The sequence below is a fragment of the Phacochoerus africanus genome, chromosome 14, assembly GCF_016906955.1.
Source record: "Phacochoerus africanus isolate WHEZ1 chromosome 14, ROS_Pafr_v1, whole genome shotgun sequence".
Taxonomy (NCBI): domain Eukaryota; kingdom Metazoa; phylum Chordata; class Mammalia; order Artiodactyla; family Suidae; genus Phacochoerus; species Phacochoerus africanus.
Genome location: NC_062557.1, coordinates 50,891,455 through 50,913,856, shown reverse-complemented (window position 1 = coordinate 50,913,856; position 22,402 = coordinate 50,891,455). Strand labels below are relative to the sequence as shown.

At 43.9% G+C, this 22,402-nt stretch overlaps 2 protein-coding genes across 5 annotated transcripts; one reads left to right on the top strand and one right to left on the bottom strand.

Moving 5' to 3' along the window:
* Positions 1-3,251: 3,251 nt before the first annotated feature.
* DERL2 (derlin 2) lies at positions 3,252-16,622 on the bottom strand. Of its 3 annotated transcripts, none has more exons than XM_047757240.1 (7): positions 16,247-16,622; positions 15,357-15,422; positions 12,984-13,057; positions 11,800-11,893; positions 10,837-11,032; positions 10,483-10,573; positions 3,252-3,775 (listed from the first exon to the last, which is right to left on the bottom strand). In XM_047757240.1, exons 1-7 carry the CDS (start codon positions 16,337-16,339, stop codon positions 3,670-3,672), a joined length of 720 nt encoding a protein of 239 aa, XP_047613196.1. In that variant the 5' UTR covers positions 16,340-16,622; the 3' UTR covers positions 3,252-3,669. The 3 variants fall into 3 exon arrangements, with proteins under 3 accessions (XP_047613196.1, XP_047613197.1, XP_047613198.1); XM_047757241.1 differs by having other exon boundaries at positions 15,357-15,419; XM_047757242.1 differs by lacking the exons at positions 3,252-3,775; positions 10,837-11,032; positions 11,800-11,893; positions 12,984-13,057 and having other exon boundaries at positions 10,484-10,573.
* Positions 16,623-16,688: 66 nt separating this feature from the next.
* Positions 16,689-19,600, top strand: MIS12 (MIS12 kinetochore complex component). Of its 2 annotated transcripts, none has more exons than XM_047757243.1 (2): positions 16,689-16,834; positions 17,622-19,600. In XM_047757243.1, the coding sequence occupies exon 2, from the start codon at positions 17,661-17,663 to the stop codon at positions 18,279-18,281; it is 621 nt and encodes a 206-aa protein (XP_047613199.1). In that variant the 5' UTR covers positions 16,689-16,834; positions 17,622-17,660; the 3' UTR covers positions 18,282-19,600. The 2 variants fall into 2 exon arrangements, with proteins under 2 accessions (XP_047613199.1, XP_047613200.1); XM_047757244.1 differs by lacking the exon at positions 16,689-16,834 and adding an exon at positions 17,076-17,180.
* Positions 19,601-22,402: the final 2,802 nt, after the last annotated feature.

Genomic DNA, 22,402 nt, shown 5'->3' with positions numbered 1-22,402 from the left:
GCTCACTCTAATTTAAAAAAACAAAAACATGGTGCAGGCAAAATAAACCACATGTATATGTAATTCATTTGTAATCGCTGGCCTAATGACCCAGCCATCCTGCAGCCTCAAAACTAAGTGGAAGAACGAGTTGAACAACAAAATCCTATATCGGCATCCGTGTTAAGAGATATCACCCCTCCCCCCATTTGCTTATATTCTTGATCCGACAGCCTCTGTTCCCTCCAAAAAAATCTCTTGTGGTTAAGGGGCTTTCACATGCAGATGGTCGTAAGCCAATAGCTGTACAAGGAGTACCTGGGCTCTTATTCCAAAAGGTGAGCTGTCAGACACACCTCATTCTTACCTGCTCTGCAATGGTCTGAGGACTTAACTATCTGTTCTTACCATGACCGTACTAGCTGGTGGTCATGGTTGGCTGGTTTGTCTGACCACCAAACCCCCATCCTGGTTCAAGTTCAGTTTTGCTCCGTCCCACTATGAAACAGCAGAAAGCCTCAGCAACAAGGTACAAGCTTGTGCGCACACACATTCATCCTTCTACAATTAAACATACCAGATAATAGTTTGCTGATCAATAAACAAAGTATTTATTCAGCACCCATGTGCCAAGCACTGTGCGAGGCACTGTGGTGGATACAAAAATTTAAGACATGGTCCCTGCCCGTAAGGAGCTTACATTCTCATGAAGGAGACAAGACTAACATACAGGTACCAGCTCTGAACAATACAACGTGTCATTTGGTGTAAGAGTATGTCGTACAGACTCAAATTGTAATAGGGACTCGAAGAAGATAGACAATGAAGCAGGCCCTAGAGTCCAGGTTTCTTGAGAAGCCAGGAATGGGGCCAGGTCTTGAAGGACTGAAGAGAATTAAACTGAGGTCTTCGTTAGGTGGAAGAGGAAGCAACATTCAGAGAAAGACCAAAAGGACGCATTTGATATGGTGGCTTACTAAGAAGTTAGTGTGGATTTCTGAGCAGAGAAGTGACTTGACTACACAAAGTTCAACACAGTTAATGCAGACTTAATGAAATATGTAAGTAGTTTAGGGGACATACCACAGATCATGGAAAATGATGGCAGTATTGTGGCTAACAACACAGACGGCACTTACCTGTCAAGGGAAAACACAGCCATGACATAAAACGCAGGCTATCAAGGATAGATGACAATTCTAGCAAGCCCTTATCCAACACGCCAATAGTTCCTACTTTTCATAGGCCCCAGAGACAGAGTGAACATTGTATTACCCAGATCCAGGACTTGGGTGCTCTCTGCTTAGAGAAACTACACAAGCGGCATGAAAGATTATTAGGACATATAGGAGTAACCCAGGAAAAGAACAAATGGAAGAGAGAAACAAAGAGAAATCCATAGTGGGGAAAAAAACCACACACATACCAAAATGTATAAAGTGTATCTCCTATGGAGATGAAATTTGCACGTCCATTTTTAATTTTTTTTTAAATGAACGTATATATTTCTACAACAACAACAAAAGCTTTGCCTTAGGCAGGTGTGCTTTTCAGTATTATTGGTAGAATCCGGGAGACCCTTAAATTCTATGTATGTCATGTAAATTGATCACAAAATTCCAGGTAGCAAATACCACTTTTCAGGTGACTTGCATTAAGAAAAGGAAGAGTATTTTGGAAGAACAAGATTGAGAGGTACGCCAGGGAAGAAGTGAGAACTTTCCCCTATGCCCAGGCGAGCCTAGGTGGCCTCCTGAGCAACACGAGGCCAGGCAGGGTGGTAGAGGGACTGGCCACACAGATTAGGAGGCCAGTGACCACTGCCTGGGACACAGTGTAGTAGCACAGCCTGGCATCCTGCCACCAGCAAATCTCATCCCGTAAAATCAGAGACCCAAATCCCCTGTGTTCAGACCATAAGTTCAAAATGTGTTTCCTGTTCTACCCAGTCATTAATATGTTCAGACATTCCCTACTTAAATGAACAGCCAGTGAAGAGATTTTAGGATTAAAATCTGACCACAAAAATTCCATGAATTGGTTAACTCCAAGTTAACTAAGGGAAAACAAATAGAACAAATAGAAACCTATTTCTAGCTCCCAAACAGTTTTAAAAAACCTAATTAAACTCAAGCTTTCTTAAAGACAAAACTGAAGAATCCCATAAGGATTATACATTCTAAGATTGGCATTTAAAGATTTTTTTTTTAAAACCACTTAGAAAAAAAAGCAGTCCCATTAACCCATATACCATAAAACCGCAACAGTGATATTCAAAGTTACTGACTAGCAGCATGTACTTACATTAAATTCTATTACTTGTATGTATTTCATGTAAAGATATTAAAATATTTCTCACTTTACAATCTGAAAACTCCCATTTAGGATCTTTATCACATTTATTCTAAATCACACGTTCATCTTTCTGAGGAAAATCTTACACTCTAGAGAACAACCACTTAAATCAAGCTGGAACTATGTGGGAAATGTCTATAAAAAACCATCTGAATTCACCTCTTTCCTGGGGGTGTCTGCTCTATTCCTCTGAATTACGTAGGCAGTGTGATGGAAAACATGCTAGGTCCCAGGGAAGTGAATTCTGGGTAAGTATTGACTGAGTCACTGGCACTAAGTGCCAACGTCTGTGGACCCTGTTCAGTTACTACTTGATTGGGAAGGTGAACCACGTGCTGGACTCTGAAAGCTTCTTGGCTTTTCACGAAGCGCATGACAAATGTTTATCAGCCAGAGACCCAGGAGAAATGTATGCCTGCCTGATGGTGCCTGTTCATCTGGCTCCAAAGTCAACATGCTAACTTGTCTCCAGGTATAAAGATCTTTCTGTTTTCCGAAACGACCTGCCTTTCCCTCGATACTTTCGAGTGGAGAAATTCAAGCAGGGTCAATAAATGAGACACTGCCTTTGCTTCACGCACACCTGACTCTCCTACAGCTCAATTCCTGCTCTGAGAGCCACCCGACCCTTTTTTTCTCACGTTGTCTGACAACTTGAAGTTTTTGTAAAGCCCAGCCGGAGAGCAAACTATCTGGACCACCATAACCAATCTTCTTCCTACTGGAGCTGGCATTCTGAGTTGGTAAGATGTGTCTGTAGCCACAGCGTCTCAGCCACGTGCTTCTGATCTTGAAATCCAGCCGTAAGCTGTGAAGCCACCGGAGGAGTGGACATGGAAACTGCTCTCAGCTCAGACCTACGCAGGAGAGCTAGAAGACACGGTGGTAATTTAAAAGATCACACACAAAAGCTTTAATTCAGTGAGAGAGAGATGGAATTCAGTTTTATTTTGTCCTCTCTGAAACTTCCATTTACACCATGGCCTCGTCTATCAACGAGGAGGAGGAGGAGGAGGAAGAAAAGACCTCTGCCCATTACTGCTGAACTCAAGGACTCGAGTACCTGTTCCTTAGAGGCGGCAGGGTATTTGTTTCTCCAGTTTTTTGGCTCCAAGAGATTACACTTTCAGGGCCAGGGTAGTGAGGAACCACTGGCAAAATGCTGGAAATGTCTTCTGGATGAATCAGTGTGTCATTTCATAAAGTGCTTCTGGAGTTAAAATCTTGTCAAGCTGTCAAAAATGTCCACGCTTTTGCAACACAAAGGATAAAAGAATCCCAGTGGGTACGTCTCTGAGTCCTTCCCAGCTGGGTCTCGTCATTGGCACTGCCGCTTTAACCGCCGAGGCGCTGGCCCTCGCCCCAGGCGAAGCCTCCTGGCCGCTCTTCAGGTAGTGGATTGTAATTTGGATCTTCATCTGGTGTATCAAAAATAGCCTTCCTAAAAGACAGGTGACAGATAAATTTACACCCGGAGATATCTTAGGCCCCAAATACTCTAAGATCAAAAAGAGGCCCTGGGGTTTCCACCAATGCACAAGCATTACCTGCCTACCAATGAAACAGTTATCATATTTTGCCTTTTTTTTTTTTTTTTTTTTTTTTTTGCTTTTTAGGGCCACATCGAGGCATATGGAGATTCCCAGGCTAGGGGTCGAATTGGAGCTACAGCTGCTGGCCTACACCACAGCCACAGCAATGCCAGATCCAAGCTGCGTCTGCAACCTATACTGCAGCTCATGGCAATGCCGGATCCTTAACCTGCTGAGCGAGGCCAGGGGTAGAACCCACAACCTCATGGTTCCTAGTCGTATTCGTTTCTGCTGCACCACAACGGGAACTCCCAGTTATCATATCTTTAATGTCTCCGTAATTATTTCACATTTACCTCCTTTACTAATTTTTCCTATAAAAGCAATACACATATGGAGTTCCTATTGTGGCACAGTGGTTAATGAATCCAACTAGGAACCATGAGGTTGCGGGTTCGATCCCTGGCCTCGCTCAGTGGGTTAAGGATCCAGTGTTGCTGTGAGCTGCGGTGTGGGTCACAGACACGGCTTGGATCTGGTGTTGCTGTGGCTGTGGTGTAGGCCGGCAGCTGCAGCTCCGATTTGACCCCTAGCCTGGGAACTTGCGTATGATCCCATGTCGCTGTGGCTCTGGCATAGGCTGGTGGCTTCAGCTCTGATTAGACCCCTAGTCTGGGAACCTCCATACGCCACTGGAGTGGCTCAAGAAAAGGCAAAAAAAAAAGGCAATACACATTAATTGTAGAGAAAACAGAAAACATATATGAGTAAAACATGCTAAATCCAAGATAATTATGTTGATATTTTCAATATTCTTCCAGACCTTTTATACAGTGAGCTCACACTACCTCTGTTTTGTAACCTGACTTCCATTAACTCTATCAAGAACGTCTCTCTGCAAACAAGTTCCACCCAAACAGCCACAGAGAGATGAATGGATAAGTAAAATGGTATATACATACAATGGAGGATTATTCAGCCTTAAAAACAAAGTAAATCCTGGAGTTACTGTGGTGGCTCAGCAGTAACAAACCCGACTAGTATCCATGAGGATTCAGGCTCAATCCCTGGCTTCCCTCAGTGGGTTAAGGATCCGGTGTTGCCGTGAGCTGTGGTGTAGGTCGCAGACACGGCTTGGATCTGGTGTTGCTGTGCCTGTGGTGTAGGCCGGCAGCTGCAGCTCCGATTTGACCCCTAGCCTGGGAACTTGCATATGCTGTGGGTGCAGCCCTAAAAAGACAAAAAGAAAAAAAGTAAGTAAATCCTGTATATTACATATACATACATGGATGAAACTTGAAGACACTGTGCTTAGTGAAATCAGCCAGTCAGAAAAGGGCAAGTACTGCATGTGTCCAATTATTTGAGATACCCAGACTTCACGGAGAAAGAAAGAAGAACGGTGGTAGAAATGGGGGTCGACAGGGGCGGGGGTGGGGGTGGGTGGGAAGGAATAGGAAGTCATCATTTAATGGGTATGGACTTTGGGTTTTGTAATACGCAGCGTTCTACGGATGGACGGTGGTGAGAGAAGCACGAAGTGAATGGACTGACCGCCACTGAACGGTATGCTCAAAATGTCTAAGATGATACATTTTATGTGTATCTTATTACAATTAAAATTTTTAAAAAATCAACGAGTTATTCCAAGAAAAATTAGGCAGAGCATAGGAAGGGACAGCAATGTCCGGAAGACTTTTAAAATACCACTATATGGTCACTCAACATCTCCTTAAAGAATTAACCATTGAAGAAGTTTGTCCTCTCAATCCCTGGCCTGGCACAAGGGGTTAACACAACTGCGGCTCAGATCTGATCCCTGGTCCAAGAACTCCTTATGTGCAGGGCAGCCAACGAGAACAAAAAAACCCGAAACAAACAAAAAAAGGGAAAAAATTCCTGACACGTGCGACAATGTAGATGAGTTTCAAAAATACATTATGTTGAATGAAAGAGGCCTTATCCAGAGGAGTATACATACACCCCGTACGATTCCACTTGTGAAGCTGCAGAACGCGTGGAGCTACTCTGCGGAGGGACAAAGTCGGGTAGTGACTGTTTCCTGGGGGATGGGGGCAAGACTGACAGGGAAGGGACTTGAGGGAACTGTCTGGCTAACGGCAATTTCCTCATCTCCACAGGAGTTTGGCTTACAGAGACGTGCACTTATGAACACCTGTTAGTTGACACACTTGAGATCTGTGTATTTTGTTGCATACAAAGAGCTCTAGTTAGTGATACACATTCTAAAATAGTTACAAGAATTGAGTATATTGGAATGGAAAGATGGATGGAGGGAAATATGGACGTACAAAAAGCAAGCAGAGTAAAATATTAATTGTAAAATGTAGTGGGTAATTGTGACTGCATAATTTTTTCTACTTTTCTGTAAGTTTGGAATTTTTTTTTTTTTTTGCCTTTTAGGGCCACACCTGCAGCACAGGAAAGTTCCCAGGCTAGGGGTCGAATTGGAGCTAAGCTGTCGGCCTACATCACAGATCACAGCAACGCCAGATCCTTAACCCACTGAGCAGGGGACAGGGATTGAACCCGAGTCCTCACGGATACTAGTTGGGCTAGTAACCCTCTGAGCCACAAGGGGAACTCCTGGAAATTTTCATAATTAAGTATCGGAGGAAAAACACAGAAAGGAAAAAAACTAGAATGAGTCATGTGGAGTTATAAAAGAGGTGGAAATATCAGTGTAAACCCATGTTGTAAAACTACAAAGAGCTATCTAAACAGACAATGCTCCAAAGACATACAGATGGCCAAAAAACACATGAAAAGATGTTCAACATCACTCATTATTAGAGATATGCAAATCAAAACCACTATGAGGTACCACCTTACACCAGCCAGAATGGCCATCATCCAAAAGTCTACAAACAGTAAGTGCGGGAGAGGGTGTGGAGGAAAAGGAACCCTATTACACTGTTGGTGGGATTGTAAATTGGTGCAACCACTGTGGAAAACAGTATGGCGATTCCTCAGAAAACTGAAAATAGAATTACCATTTGATCCAGCAATCCCACTCCTGGGCATCTCTCCAGAGAAAACCATGACTCACAAAGACACATGTACTCCAGTGTTCACTGCAGCGTTATTTTCAATAGCCAAGACATGGAAACAACCTAAATGTCCATTGACAGAGGAGTGAATCAAGAAGATGTGGTACATATACACAGTGGAATATTACTCAGCCACTAAAAGGAATGAAATACTGGCATTTTTAGCAACATGGATGGACCTAGAAATTATCATGTTAAGTGAAGTCAGTCAGACAATGAGACACCAACATCAAATGCTATCATTGACATGTGGAATCTGAAAAAAGGACAGAATGAACTTCTTAGCAGAACAGATACTGACTCACAGACTTTGAAAAACTTATGGTCTCCAAAGGAGACAGTTTGGGGGGTGGGGGGATGCGCTGGGGGTGTGGGATGGAAATCCTGTGAAATTGGATTGTGATGATCACTGTACAACTATAAATGTAATAAATTCACTGAGTAATAAAAAAATAAAAAATAGGAGTTCCCGTCGTGGCTCAGTGGTTAATGAATCCGACTAGGAACCATGAGGTTGCGGGTTCGATCCCTGGCCTTGCTCAGTGGGTTAAGGATCTGGCATTGCCATGAGCTGTGGTATAGGTTGCAGCTTGGATCCCGCATTGCTACGGCTCTGGCTACAGCTCTGATTAGACCCCTAGCCTGGGAACCTCCATATGCCGTCAGAAGCGGTCCTAGAAAAAGAAAAAATAAATAAATAAAGTTACTTCTTGCATCAAAAAATGAAAAAATTAAAAAATAAAACTATAAAGATCTGAAAACATAGATGTCTACACACTCATGTGCATACATAAAACTCTTGTGGTTCTGGAGCTGGGAGTGGTAAAACTCCAAAAGCAAGGAGCTCATCAGGCACCCAAACCTTGGCTTCCAAATACCATTCTCCACTAAAAAGGAACTACAGTTCCTTGAAGAAATAGCTGATTCTAGGATTGGGTCAAGGAGAGCACAAGGTGGGCCTGGAATATCTTGTTGGGCCAAAGAGTAATATATTAGTTTAAAAACAAACAAACAAAGTGGGCAAATGTTGAAAAGTACTTTGAAGAGTTCCCATCGTGGCTCAATGGTTAACGAATCTGACTAAGAACCATGAGGTTGCGGGTTCAATCCCTGGCCTTGCTCAGTGGGTTAAGGATCTGGCGTTGCCGTGAGCTGTGGTGTAGGTTGTAGATGTGGCTCGGATCCAGCGTTGCTGTGGCTCTGGCGTACAGCTCTGATTCAATCCCTAGCCTGGGAGCCTCCATATGCCGAGGGAGCGGCCCAAGAAATGGCAAAAAGACAAAAAGAAAAGAAAAGTACTTTGAAGCCAGTTTGAAGGGGTTCTCCTTGGCCAAATCTGGGACAATACAGACATCAAACTATGTAATGATAAGAAGAGAGTATAGTCTACGAATAAAATATGAAAGCACGGATTTATGCAGATATAAATGAATTCAAATTTGATAAGAAAAAGGATGATTTTACGTCATTTCAAAGTACCTCCCCACAAAACAATTACAAATGGAAAAATGTAAATGGTGGAGAAGGCCCGTGGAGAACTTAATCCAGTAATCAAGGTGATTACCACCACTTTGGCAAATTCGGCAAATTGAAATCCTGTGCTGATAAGCTGCAATTGGAAGAGCACAGTACACTTCTGCTAGTCCGGCCACACATGCAGAACCCGCCACCTAAATGTGAGGGAACACTAGGCAAACCCAAATTGAGAGGGATTCTACAAAATGGACTCATAATCTTCAAAAACGTCAATGTCACCAAAGTCAAGGTAAGGCTGAGGAGCTGCTCCAAACTGAAGGAGGCTAAAGAGATGTGATAACAAAGAGCAACACCGGAATCTGAGCGGACTCTTCCACATAAAGAACATTATCAGGAGTTCCCACCATGGCACAGTAGGTTAAGAATCTGACTTCAGCAGCTCGGGTTGCTGCAGAGGTGCGGGTTCAATCCCCGCCCAGTGCAGTGGGTTAAAGAATCCGGTGTTGCCACAGCAGCGGTATAGGTCGCAGCTGTGGCATGGATTCAGCTTGGCCTGGGAACTGTCATATGTTGCAAGTTTGGCCACACAATTAAAAAAATAAAAAGAACATTATCAGGGGAATTGGGTCTGAGGATTCATGTTTATTTCCAGTTTATTAACTATGTAGAAGAATGTCCTTATTTATAAAAAATACACATTACAGAGGGTCATGGGGCATTAGAATGAAAATTCGCTTTTGCATAGTTAAGGGGAAAAAAAGTCCTTTGAACTGATTTGTAATTTTCTGCAAATGTGAAACTGTTTCAGAATCTTAGAAAAAGAAAATTTATAGAGAACAATGGGACATCACCTTACATTTATCAAACCAGGAAAGGTTAAATGCTTCACCTCCCACACTTGACAAAGATGTGGGGAAACGGACACTCAGACGTTGCTGGTGGAAATGAAAAGCTCCACACCCATGCCGAATGGCTATTTGGCAATAAACCCAATGGCAATTTCACTTGTAGGTATTTGTCCTTTGAAAAATCATCACAGCTGTGTGCGAAGGACGTGTTACACATGCTGTACAAATGTGTAACTACAAGGAGGTTCACAACTACACGGATGTTCACCACTCCAATCACGGGAGGAAGAGCAAGAAGGCTGACCATGTCCATCAGGAAGGGACTCATAAAGCAGGCAGTGTCTCTGGACCACCGGGATGCAGGTTTGACCCCCTGCCCAGTGCCATGTGTTAAGGATTCAGCAATGCCGCAGCTGTGACCTAGATCACAACTGTGGCTGGGAACTGATCGCTGGCCGGGAGCTCCACATGCCGCGAGACCGCCAAAAAGGGGGGAGAAGAAGTACACAGACAGTGAAAGACTGACAAATATGTATAAAAGACCTAACAATGGCAGCCGTGTTATATCTAAGGGGGGGGATTATGGAGGATTTTACTTTCACCTGTTGGCTTTGCTACACTGCAACCAGCATTTTAGAACAAAAACTCACATTTTATTCCTCACGTGAGCCCTTTTCAATGCAGTATATCCCACGGACACAAAATCCTGGCATAGAAGGAGGTCGTCTAAGTCTGAGTACTGTCCCTCAGGAAACTGAGGTGCAGAAAAAGGAGAAGGGCCTTGCTTAAAATCATGTGGCCGGTTGACAGAACACACAGCCTAGGTCTGGTTTCCAGCCCCGAAGTATTGCCACTCCACTCCACGGCTTATCTCTACCACCTGCTGGGAAGCCGAGACCTGCCACCTGTAGAAAGCCTCCTCTCCAAGCTCAGACAGCAGCCTTCATGAAGCCAGCAGGATCCTCCGTGGACAGGAGGGGCTGGTGGCCACCTGGGACGGCAATTACAAGTCACCCTCAGGACACCCTGGGCCTCCTGCCACAACTCTGGCACCCTGTGCTCCCACCCAATCCAAAAGCTCCTCCAGACTGCTCAATCTGCAAATATTTACTGGCCTGAACTATGTGTGCCAGCAGCTGTGGGAGCCTCGAGAAAACATATCATGGACCCTGCCCCGGTTTAATCTGTTAAGGAACACGTGACCTGGTGTTAACTACTCACAGAATAGATGGTGTTTTCAGAATTCGTATTCCGCCAGGCTGATTGGGAAATACATCTTCCAAGAAAAAATATATGTGTCCAACTGCAATACCTACGGTCAACCAGAAATAAAGGATGATGGAGAGCATTAGAAGTTCGATTGCAGGTGGCTCTACCAACATAAATAGCCTCTATTTAGGAAGAAATGTCAATATACTTACTAAAAGTTTGAAAACAAATATTATAGTCTTGATTATAACGAGCAAATAATCCTATAACGGCTATGTAGGAAGGCCAGACAGAATAAACATGAAAAATAGTGACATAATACATTTGCCAAATAAATAACAGGAAAAGTAGTGCTAAGACTCTTACCCAAGAGGTCCACAATGATTGAGTTCCCCAACAACAAGGAAAAGCCCATGAGCACCCAGGGTAGAAAGGGGGCCTGGAAATTGAGAAGGCCGAAGAAGTTCATGCGGACATATGGGTTCCTTCGGCTCCACACGTAGACAAGCATGATTGTAAAGGCCTGGCCCAAGAACACTAAGCTCACAAACAAACCAAAAAGCTAGCAGTTGGCATTAAGGAAAACAGCAATATTAAAAGGGTAATAGGGAAGACTGGGCAAGAGAACTAAGGACTGTGTTCTAACATAAGTCTGAATTGGGAAAGGCGAGCAGTGGTTACATATTTAGGAGGGAAAAAAAAGCCCGAAAATAATTACCCAGAGCCGTCAGGCAAAAACCTGTTTAGGTCACATCACTGGGACTGTTGCTACTTCAAATTAAGTGTCTGCCTTCATGAAGCCCTTGCCTCTTTGGAACATGTGTTAATTCCTTGGTCAGTAATACATTCACCACGAGGACCTTTCCAGAGCTGAATAAAGCCAGCTGGAGCAAAACCATCTTGTCAGGTAGCGCTACAGTCAAGTCTCGTGCTTAGATGATAATTCTTTTTTTTTTTTTTTTAAATAATTTACCTGTTTTGATGAATGACCACATAAATGTCTGACCAACTTGAGTTTAAAAATAAATGATGTACACCCATTGACCAGAATACATCTAAGATACTTAAGAGTAACCCACCTGGGTTAAATGTTCTCTGACTTGCTCACAGTAGAAAAGCTTCCCTGTCCAACCTCTAGGCTTAGAAAGCTGTCACATAAAGTGTGCTGCAAAATAAATGGTAGGAGCCTGAAGCTAAACTCTGGGGTGTCTACTTTTATCTCTTCATTCCGAGTATCTAGTGAGTTCCGGGAGACAGATGAAAAGCTCTAGGAAGAGAGAGGGTGTTCTTTAATCTTTTCCTGCATTTGTTCTATTTGTTGAAGGATACAGTCATTAAGAATCCACCAAAAAGGAACATAAATACAAAGTCTGCTGTCCGACCTCGGAAAGAGCCTTCTTCTAGCATTCGACAGTACCGATACCTTAAGTTCCAAGTTAAGAAAATGTTTAAGCACACAAATAGGAAGAAAGTAAAATTTAAGGGATCCCTCAAATGCACTTGGACTCCGGTTGTCTGTAAGAATCTTCGTGAGTGGTGGTACGGCTCCTTCTCTTTGGCCGGGCACTTTAGGCACAGTGAAGAGGAGACTACCTCCTTATTTTATAGAAACTCTTCCTGGTTGGGGACCTGAGCCAGGCACCACAGAGACACGCTTCCCATGACCTACGACACCTTCTCATGGCTGTACTGTCTTTCCCATGTTCAGCCATAGCATAATCCACAGTATCCTTGCTTTTCCACAACCTAACTGGGAGGAAATGCCCATCAAGGAGGCTCATGTAATAATCTGCTTTTTCAGGCCAAGTGGATAAGCATTTCCATACCTCAGTCAATAAGGTGGCATGACAATGAAAACATTTAATAAGAAACTTACCAGAATGATATACCATAGAGAAGACAGGAATCCATCCTAGGCCAGGAAGCCTGTCACCCTACAAGGCCCTCTGTCTACTGCCAATGAGCTGAGCTCCAACTCCCCTCTTAATCTGGAGGGTCGGGGTACAGGAGAAATGCACTGCTCAGTGGCCCCAATCACATCTGACCAGAGCACAACTCTTCCTTTCTTGCAACAAACTGGAACATGGCGAGCCCAACAGACACTGCCTTTTCAGCCAGTAGAACCAGCAACCGAGAGCCAAGGAGATCTCATGTTCTCCATCCCCCATGAACCCATTCCCAGGCTGTGTTTTATCACTTGGTACCTGCTGGTGTTACTTTTTAAGTACGGCTCAAATCACTTCTGCTCTCCCCTGATCAGATTTGCAAGTGGCTTATGGGCAGAAACGTAAATGTTTTATGGTTAAATACCTCCCACTTGAATAAACAGTGACCTACAAACACCCTCAAAACATTACTATCTGGACAATTATTCTGTGGATCACTGAGCCAGTACTCCCAGGAAGTTATAACTAAGATGGTAACAAAATTAACAGGGTTATAGCTTCAAATTAATATTGTATTTCCTAAGTAAACCTAAAGTTTTTATGCTAAGCCCACTTAGAAAAGGATACAGAAAAATCATATTAAATAAAAAATTGAATCCAACTGGCCCAAAAAATAAAAAATTGGTGATTAGCCTCCATATCTGTTAAGAGAAAAAAAAATCAAGAGAAAGGATAAGTAAAATATACTAGGAAACATTTCCATATCAAGACACAGAAACATCCTAAGGACTACAATGGTTGAAAGGCCATGGGTAGCTGATACTATGTTCTGAACTCAAAAGTGAGGTGAACAATCTAACAGTGGATTTTTATGCTGCTTCTAGGTAAAGTCTGAAGGATTTTACCACCCCCTCGGATATTTCAAAGGATAAAAGGACAGAAAACTTAAAATTGTGATTTTTAATTTTATTTCTTATTTTGCTTTTTAGGGCTACCTGCAGCATATGGAGGTTCCCAGGCTAGGGGTCGAACTGGAGCTATAGCTGCTGACCTATGCCACAGCCACAGCAACATCGGATCCCAACTGCGTCTGTGACCTACACCACAGCTCATGGCCACACTGGATCCTTAACTTATTGAGTGAGGCCAGGGATCGAACCTGCATCCTCACTGATGCTAGTCAGATTCGTTTCCACTGAGTCACAAGGGGAACTCCTAATTTTTTTTTTTTTTTTAACCCATACCATAAGGTCAAGGCAAATTATGGAAAGACTAGGTTAACTTGCAGAGCAGGAAACAGTGCTTTCATGTATGAAGTATCACAGTTTAATGAAGAGTCTCAAGATACCAGAGAAAAGCTGCAGGATCTAACATCAATTGCTAAGAAATGCTTTTATGTTAGCCATCAGAAACATCCCGAGTAAAGAGTAATTCTAAAGCAAATACTCAAGTTCTAGTCTGAACAAAGAGCCAAGTCCCAACAAGACAGAATACTCTAATACTCCTCACAATGGTGGAACACAACGTTTAAAGTGTTTCACCATAGTCTGTTACCTCACGTGATCTTAATTATCCTGTGAGCTGAGCAGGCTGGCACCACCATCTCCATGTCACATAAGCAGAAACTAAGAGACCTGGATGATTTTAAAATGACTTGCCCAAGGACACACAGCTTGTACAGGGAAATGCCGAAACACATACCTACAACTCTTCATTCCAAATGCAGATGCATGCTGTCACAAAGAGTTTAACCTCAGGCAAACACTGAGCCCTGGATGCCTGGAGGGAGCTAGAGCTCCCAGCGAAGGCCATGTGAGTAAAGAAGGAAGAAGGCAGTGATGAGGCCCCACAGGACTACTTTATGCGTCATTAAATTCTTAAGGATTAGTAACTATTAATACTGAAAGAATTCAGGACTGTTGACTACATACTAACCTAATGAGGAAGCAAGCATATAAGTAAGTGCAAGAGAGGAGAGACACAAAGGAGAGGACACATCTGAGAAGGCTACACAAGAGCTGCCCATCTTAAAAGGCAGCTAGAGTTCAACAGGTATAAAGTGAACAAAACTCATGTGAGACAGGCAATAGCAGGTATAGAAGCAGAACTACTAAGCCTGGGTCTCTCTTACTCCAACTCTAGCCTATACAATCACCCTTGAACAGGAAAACATCTTTCCGCATTCTAATTATTTGAAAGGACTCTCTCTCACTGTAATCTAATACACTGCTATGTTGTTTTAGATGTCGGCCTTCTGGAGTTCTGCTAGGATGGTCTGACCCCTGGAAGATGGATCAGGGCACTAAAAAAACTGAGTTTCTGAACTGGTGTGCCACATGCAGGTGAGTGGATGAGTAAAGGCATCCTGAGACTCGCCCTGGACAGTCTCCTCTCAATCTATAATATTAACTGTGAATCAGTGATTCCTGAATACAAGGACTGGACACATCAAATCAAAATCATGCACAGGGAATTCCCGTCGTGCCGCAGCAGAAACGAATCCAAAAGGAACCATGAGGTTATGGGTTTGATCCTTGGCCTCACTCAGTGGTAACCGGAATTGCTGTGACCTGCGGTGTGGGTCACAGACGCGGCTCAGATCTGGCGTTGCTGTGGCTCTGGTGTAGGCTGGCAGCAACAGCTCCGATTGGACCCCTAGCCTGGGAACCTTCATATGCCGCAGGTGCAGCCCTAAAACGACAAAAGACAAAAACAAACAAAAAAAACATGCACGGAACTTCAAAGACAAAATACAGATTCTTAATTTTTACCCTTAGTGATTCTGATTTGGTACATGATGAGAGGCTTGAGACTTTATTAAAAGTTCCAGGCTGCAGAATCACTGCTTTTTGTAACACTGCCTCCCCCACCCGATACTTATAATCGAATATTCCACTGAATTCTTTTTTGAGAAAGTGTACAGCAGGATTTACTACTAAAAAGTAAGGAAAATAAGCTTAAAAACTGAAATATTAATGACGGTTGTAGTGAACTACATACCTGAAAGTGTTTAAAGATTAATTCAGGATTGAAGTACAACTGAAAAGGTGTGATCAATTCCAACTGCTGAAATAGAAAAAGAGCTTCTTCAAGCAAGTCAATCCAGAAACAACCTATAATATCATTTACAGCAAAAGCTTAGTAGGCCTAGCAATTTCCCACTCTCAGTCACTTAGACTGAATCATTTGAGGCTGGAGAACAAAGTTGGTATAGAATTCTCTACAACTGGTACAATTCTTTCAATTCCCCGATACCTAACACAAAACAAAAGTTTGATGTTTCAATTATGGGAGGTAGGTGGTGATATCTTAGATTGAGAGCAAGAAAGACCAGGTGCTACGAATCTGCCCAACACAGGGGCACCAACTGAAACAGCTGTGTGAAGCAACAAAATTCACTCAAAAGAACCAATACCCTGCCACCATCAGGGCTGGGTGCTTCCAGCCAACCTCTGTTACAGATTCTCTTTATTTCAAGACTTTTCCCGCTCAGTGACTTCTACTTTTCTATTCTCAATGTCTATGTTTCTCCACTAAACGGACCTTCCTCCCTTTGGTCATCACGGTATTACCTGGCCACCGCCAGAGTGCTCAGACACGTTTCCTGGGTGGGCGGCTCCCGCAGTCCTGACTTGCTATAGGTCCTGTCTTTTTCTCTCAGATACTGATCCGCAGTCCTGTTCCTCCACCTCTCATGGACCAGCACTCTTCTCGGGTCTCTGGATAAGCACCCGGATAAGCTAATTCCGAGCCCCAGAGTGAGCCCTGTACGCTCCCACCCACCCTTGAGCCCAGCCCCTCTAAGCTTTCCCGAGGCCCAAACCCCAGTTTCCCAAGGACCCTGTTACACCCAGCCCAGAATATGAGAAACTGGCGCTGCAGCTGCTCACCACGGCGGCGGTGGTGAGAACACAGGCGGTGGTGTAGGCGCGGCTGACCGGTGGGATCTGCAGGTACTCCAGCCGGAGGCTCTGGTACGCCATCTTCCCCACCGCCGCCTGCCCCCCCACTTCCCCTTCCGCCAGTCAGTCCCAGCCGCGGGGTGGGATGGGGGGGCCCGCCCCGTTAAACTGCTGTCCAATCAGCGCCGCTCAGTCGGCCAGTCACCAATCGCAAGAGCCTGAAGGACAGCACATTCGCCAACCACGAGTTGCATCTCCGCGGCGGCCCCGCCTCGCTTCTCCACCCATCAACGTCGCGGGGCAGAGAGCGAGTATTGGTTCCTTCTGCCAATCCCCGCAGGCCACAGCTAGCTTTCCCGCCCCGCCCTCTTCCGTCACCCGTCTAGGTGGCCCCCTCCGACAGCCAGCCAATCAGGCCGAAGTGGCATCCTTGTCTTGCTCTGGTTCGCCAAGACAGACGGCGGTCGGAATTTGGGGAAGCTAGCGGTGCCACCTGTCTCTGGCAGCAAATGGTGGTTTAAGGGAGGTGGCGGGAAGCCGGTATTTGGTCGAAGTCGTCACCCTCATGGTCGCTGGGTAAGTGCCGGGGAGCTGCGTTTTCTCTGAGGAGGAACGGCAAGGCGTGGCCCTGAGTAAGGCCTCGTCGCCAGGCGCTAGAGCGGCCTGATGGAGCAGCGTCGCCACGGGCCGCGAACCTCCACCCTGAAGGTCCCGGCATGCATCGGGGACGCGGGGCCTGCCGGGAGCCCGTCTTCTGGCCGGAAGTAGTTCCTGCCCCGCAGTTTCTGGAGTTCCGTCAACTGCTCACGGAGGTGTCCTAGACACCTTCTGAGTTCGCCTGCAGATGTTAAGCCCCACGCATGCGGTCCTCAGGAAGTCTAAGGCTTGCAGAGAAGATAGGCCGTGATAATAATATCCTAAAGTAGGACTTGCTCAGTGCCCAAAGAGAGGTTCTGATGGGAATTCAGTGGAGGGGGTGGGTCCCCAGGGAAGTGTCTTTAAAAAGACCCTCGAAAGATATTTGGCCAGGCATCTTTTCTTGAGGGAAAGGATAAAGCTGGGCTTGGTTGGAACAAATAGTAGTCAGACTGGCTACTGTCAGATGGCGGGCAAATTTAAGAATATTATACTTTAGGAACTTCTGGTGGCCTAGCGGGTTAAGAATCCGGCCCTGTCGCTACTGTGGCTCAGGTCTTTGCTGTGGTGCAGATTCGATTCCTGGCCAGGGAACTTCCGCATGCCACCGGTGCAGGGGAAAAAAAAAAAAAAAAAAAAAGCTCAGCGGGAACTCCTGTGGTTTGTTCTTTCATCAGATGATTTTTTTTTTTAACACAAATGAAATTTTTCCCTTTTACATTTGTAGGTTTTTCACAATCAAAATTAACCAGCAGAATAAGCCAAGATGTCTGTTGATCCAATGACCTATGAGGCCCAGTTCTTTGGCTTCACACCGCAAACTTGCATGCTTAGGATCTACATTGCATTTCAAGACTACCTGTTTGAAGTGATGCAGGCTGTTGAACAGGTTGTTCTGAAGAAGCTGGATGGCATCCCAGACTGTGCAGTTAGCCCAGTCCAGATTCGTAAGTGCACGGAAAAGTTTCTTTGCTTCATGAAAGGACGTTTTGATAACCTTTTTGGCAAGATGGAGCAGCTGTTTTTACAGTTGATTTTGCGTATTCCCCCAAACGTCTTGCTTCCGGAAGATAAATCTCAGGAGCTGCATCCTTGTAGTGAGGAAGAATTCCACCTTCTCCAAAAAGAAATTGAACAGTTACAGGAGAAGTATAAGACTGAATTATGCACCAAGCAGGCCCTTCTTGCAGAACTAGAAGAGCAAAAAATTGTTCAGGCCAAACTCAAACAAACATTGTCTTTGTTTGATGAGCTTGAAAATATTGGCAGAGACCATGGGACTAGTGATTTTAGGGAAAGCTTGGTATTCCTGGTCCAGAACTCCAGAAAACTACAGAATATTAGAGACAATGTGGAAAAGGAAGGCAAAAGACTGAAAATAACTTAATTTCTCAATAGTAAAAGGAGCTTGTCAGAAAGTGGAATGTTAAGGGATTTATATCAATAACTATTCTTATCATAGTGAACTGTTTATTTGGGGGGGATTTTCCTTCACTCTTTCTTGTATTCCACATCCTCCTCTTTTTTGGTTCACTCTTCTGAAGCATCTGTGCACTACCCTGAACTAATCTTTGAAGCATCTGTGCAGAGAGGCCTCTAAATGGTGGGAAGGGATTCTTAGTTCAATAAAAAACTCATTTGGTGGCATGATCGAAGAAGCAAAGCTATCCCTGGCCATTCAGAGACACTTGTAAAAGTTGTGCCTTGGTCATGAGTCGTTATAACCTTGATCTTTTTGACTTATTCTTTGGATGAGACCAAATGAAAAAAGGTTAAGTGGGTACCTTATTAGCCAGCCACTACTCTTGGTACAGCCAACATGGACTGCTTATTCCTACCCAATAACTTTTCTCACTAGTTGAAGCAAGTAGCAGAAAAAAAAACCACCATGACCTTTAGAAAGAAGAAAAAAGTTGCTTTGTTTCTAAAATAAATTCTTTCCATGACCAAGGCCTTGGTGATGGTAGCTTACTGTACTGGAGCCCAGCTGTGGAAGACACTGAACAGAAAGGAAGCAGTCTCACTGGCATGGAAAAGGAAGCCTTGAACACACCCAGTAGCAAAGTTTATATTAACTATTAGTTATTTATACCATTTTTTTTTCATACTTCAGTTAGTTTTGGAATCTGTCCCGTACCTAATATTTAATGAACTTATTTATTCACACTCATAAGCGTCAAATATTTAATACTCTCAGTGATAAATTTTAGCTGTGTCTTTTGCTTAAATTCATTGGAGTCTAATATTTCCTTTTGTAGCTAATCCATGTAAAATGTTAGATCCTTCAAGGAAGAGGGAAAAATAGCAATGGTTGCCTTCCACATCTTCCTAAAGAACAGAATTTGGAGTTTCTCCTTTATGTAGAAGTGTAACTTCAGGCATTAATATTTGTGGAGTTCCCTTTGTGGCACAGCGGAAACAGACCTGAGTAGGATCCATGAGGATGCAGGTTTGATCCCTGGCCTCTCTCAGTAGGTTAACAGTCTAGTGTTGCTGTGGCTGTCGTGTAGGCTGGTGGCTACAGCTCCGATTTGACCTCTATCCTGGGAACCTCTGTATGTCTCAAGTGCAGCCGTAAAAAGCAAAAAAAAATTTTTTTTTTCAATTAAATATCAGTTTAGGAAACCTGTGTTTACCTGGAATATGTTTATTATGAAAGAGTCCTTTTTTTTCTAGCCTTCTACATTAAATGTGTATATATTTAAAGCTTTGATTTGTGATTTTCTGCTATATGTAATGTCACATTATGCTTCCTTTTTCAGTATGACTTTTTACTCAAACGATAATACATTTGGAGCTTATTTAAAATCTCTTAGTGGGTTGAATGGTGATCCCCCAACAGGTATATCCATGTCCCGATGCCTGGAACCTGTGATTGTGTCTTATTCAGAAAATGGTCTTTTCAGTTATAATTAACGTAAGGATCTCTAGATAAGGAGATCATCCTGAATTATCTGGGTAGGTCCTAAATCCAATGACAAGTGACTTTATAGAGGGATTATTTGAGACAGATGAGGAGGAGGTCTTGTGACCAGAGGGGGATGCAGCCACAAGTCAGGATGCCAGGAGCCACCATAGCTAGCTGGAAGAGGCAACGAACAGTTTCTCCCCTCGAGCCTCCAGAGGGCGCATGCCCCTGCTGACACCCTTATTTTACATTTCTGGCCTCCAGAGCTGTGAGAGAATGTTTCTGCTATTTTATTTATTTATTTATTTATTTATTTATTTATTTATTCATTCATTCATTCATTCATTCTGCTTTTTAGGGTTGCACCTGTGGCATATGGAAGTTCCTAGGCTAGGGGTCTAATCGGAGCTACAGCCACCGGCCTACACCACAGCCACAGCAACATGGGATCTGAGCCACGTCTGCGACCTACACCACAGCTCATGGCAACGCTGGATCCTTAACCCACTGATTGAGGCCAGGGATCGAACCCACAACCTCATGGTTGCTAGTCGGATTCATTTCCACTGCACCACAGCCACAATGGGAACTCCCTGTTTCTGCTGTTTTTGTCTTTTTGTTTTTTGTTTTTTGTTTTTTTTTTTGTCTGTCACTTTAGGGCTGCACTCATGGCATATGGAGGTTCCAGGCTAGGGATCTAATCAGAGCTGTAGCTGCTGGCCTACACCAGAATCACAACAATGCCAGATCCGAGCCTCGTCTGTGGCTCACAACAATTCCGGGTCCTTAACCCACTGAGGGAGGCTAGGGATCGAACCCACAACCTCATGGTTCCTAGTCGGATTTGTTGCTGCTGCACCACAACAGGAACTCCTGTTTCTGCTGTTTTAAGTTACTGAGTTTGTTTATAGTAGCTGCAGGAAACTAATATACCTAGTGAAATGAGAATATTAAGCAGCCAACATCCTTATACCTTATTAAGGAAATGACTTGGATGGATAAAAACGTGAATCCACAGTAGTTAGAAATTGAGTCAGATCCCCTTGTGGCACAGCAGGTTCAGGATCAGGAATTGTCACTGTAGTGGCTCTGTCACTGCTGTGGCACGGGTTTGCTCCCTGGCCCAGGAACTGCCAAGTGCTGTGCATGTGGCCAAAAAACAGGTGTATTTCATGTTGAGTAAATACTTTTAATAATGGGATATTAATACTGTAACTGTTATAGTGTCTCTGCAGAACAAATTAATATACTTAGCCCTATTGTCCTCTATTATTAAATTCTTCCCTCAGAAATTTAGAAATCAGGATAACAAGAATTTGGTTACCCACTTTGCTTCATTGCCTCATCTCCCATCCTGCATCATCCCACCCAGTTTCTTAATTCCCTCTATGTTAGATCCTATGATTTTGCAATATCAAACCTTCAGTTTCTCAGATGGCAGCTCCCAATCTTTCTCTTGTATTTCTCCATTCTCCATTATTGTCCTGCCTATACCCCACTGTATACTCTCAGTTTTCTCATCCTTCTACTGCAGTGACAGGCAGCCAATTAGGGAGACAGTTTGGGATAGTAGTAGTAGGAAATAAAGTGGATGTTACTACCAACCTTACAGAAATAAAAAGAATTATGGAGTTCCTAGCGTGGTGGGTGAAGAATCTTAACTTGCAGTGGCTCAGGATGCCGCCCAGGTGCGGATTTGATCCCTGGCCTGGCGCAGTGGGTTAGAGGATCTGGTGTTGCTGCAGCTACGGCGTAGGTCACAGCTGTGGTCTGGATTCAATCCCTGGCCTGGGAACTCCACAGCCAAAAATTAAAAAAAAAAAAAAAAATCATGAAACTGAAAAGACAAACCACAGAATTGGAGAACTTGACAAATCATATCTGATCATTGACTTATATTTAGAATACATAAAGAATCCATAGAATTCAAGACAAACAGCCCAGTTTTAAAGGGGGTAAACAATCTGAATAGGTATTTCTTGAGAGACAGACAGACGCTTGGCTAAAGCACATGAAAAGATACTCAACATCATTAGCCATCAGGGAAATGCAAATCAAAACCACAATGAGATATGAATTAACATTCACTAAGATGACTATAGTATTTTTTAAGAATTTGACTGAAAAAGGATTTATTGCATTGGACTAATTACCATAGTTACAGACATTTCCAAGTCAAGTATATGCAATATTAGAGCCACACATTATGACATTTGACATTCATGAGTAAACATGGTGGGTGGGTAACCTGCCAAGCTGGATTTTGGTATTTGGCCTGCTGGATCTTAGATGACAAACCTCTAAAGGTCCTGTAGCTTCCCAGCACGAATTCTTATCAATGAGAGATCCCCTCACCCGATTCGTCTTGGGTCCCATAGCCAAGGATTTGCCTCCCCCAAGTCCCCAAAGACTCAATGACAGCCCTCCCATGGACCCCAGCCTGGGCCCTAGAGCCTCATCCCAGCAGCGTGCGGGCCTGCTTCCCTTTAGGTCTGCAGCCGCTGGTCCCACGCCGTCCAGGACACGACCAGAGCATGGCTTCCTGGCAGAACAGCTCTATCGGCTATGTGTCTCCGTTCCGCCGCGACATCGGTAGCGGG

Excerpts from the sequence above, each read along its gene's own strand:
- DERL2 (XM_047757240.1), bottom strand. The coding sequence starts at position 16,339 with ATGGCGTACCAGAGCCTCCGGCTGGAGTACCTGCAGATCCCACCGGTC. Across the intron at positions 13,058-15,356 it reads TAATCTTTAAACACTTTCAG|ATATGGAGGCTAATCACCAA; the intron begins GTATGTAGTTCA and ends TTCTCTTAACAG. Across the intron at positions 10,574-10,836 it reads AATCATTGTGGACCTCTTGG|GTATTGCAGTTGGACACATA; the intron begins GTAAGAGTCTTA and ends GGTTGACCGTAG.
- MIS12 (XM_047757243.1), top strand. The coding sequence starts at position 17,661 with ATGTCTGTTGATCCAATGACCTATGAGGCCCAGTTCTTTGGCTTCACA.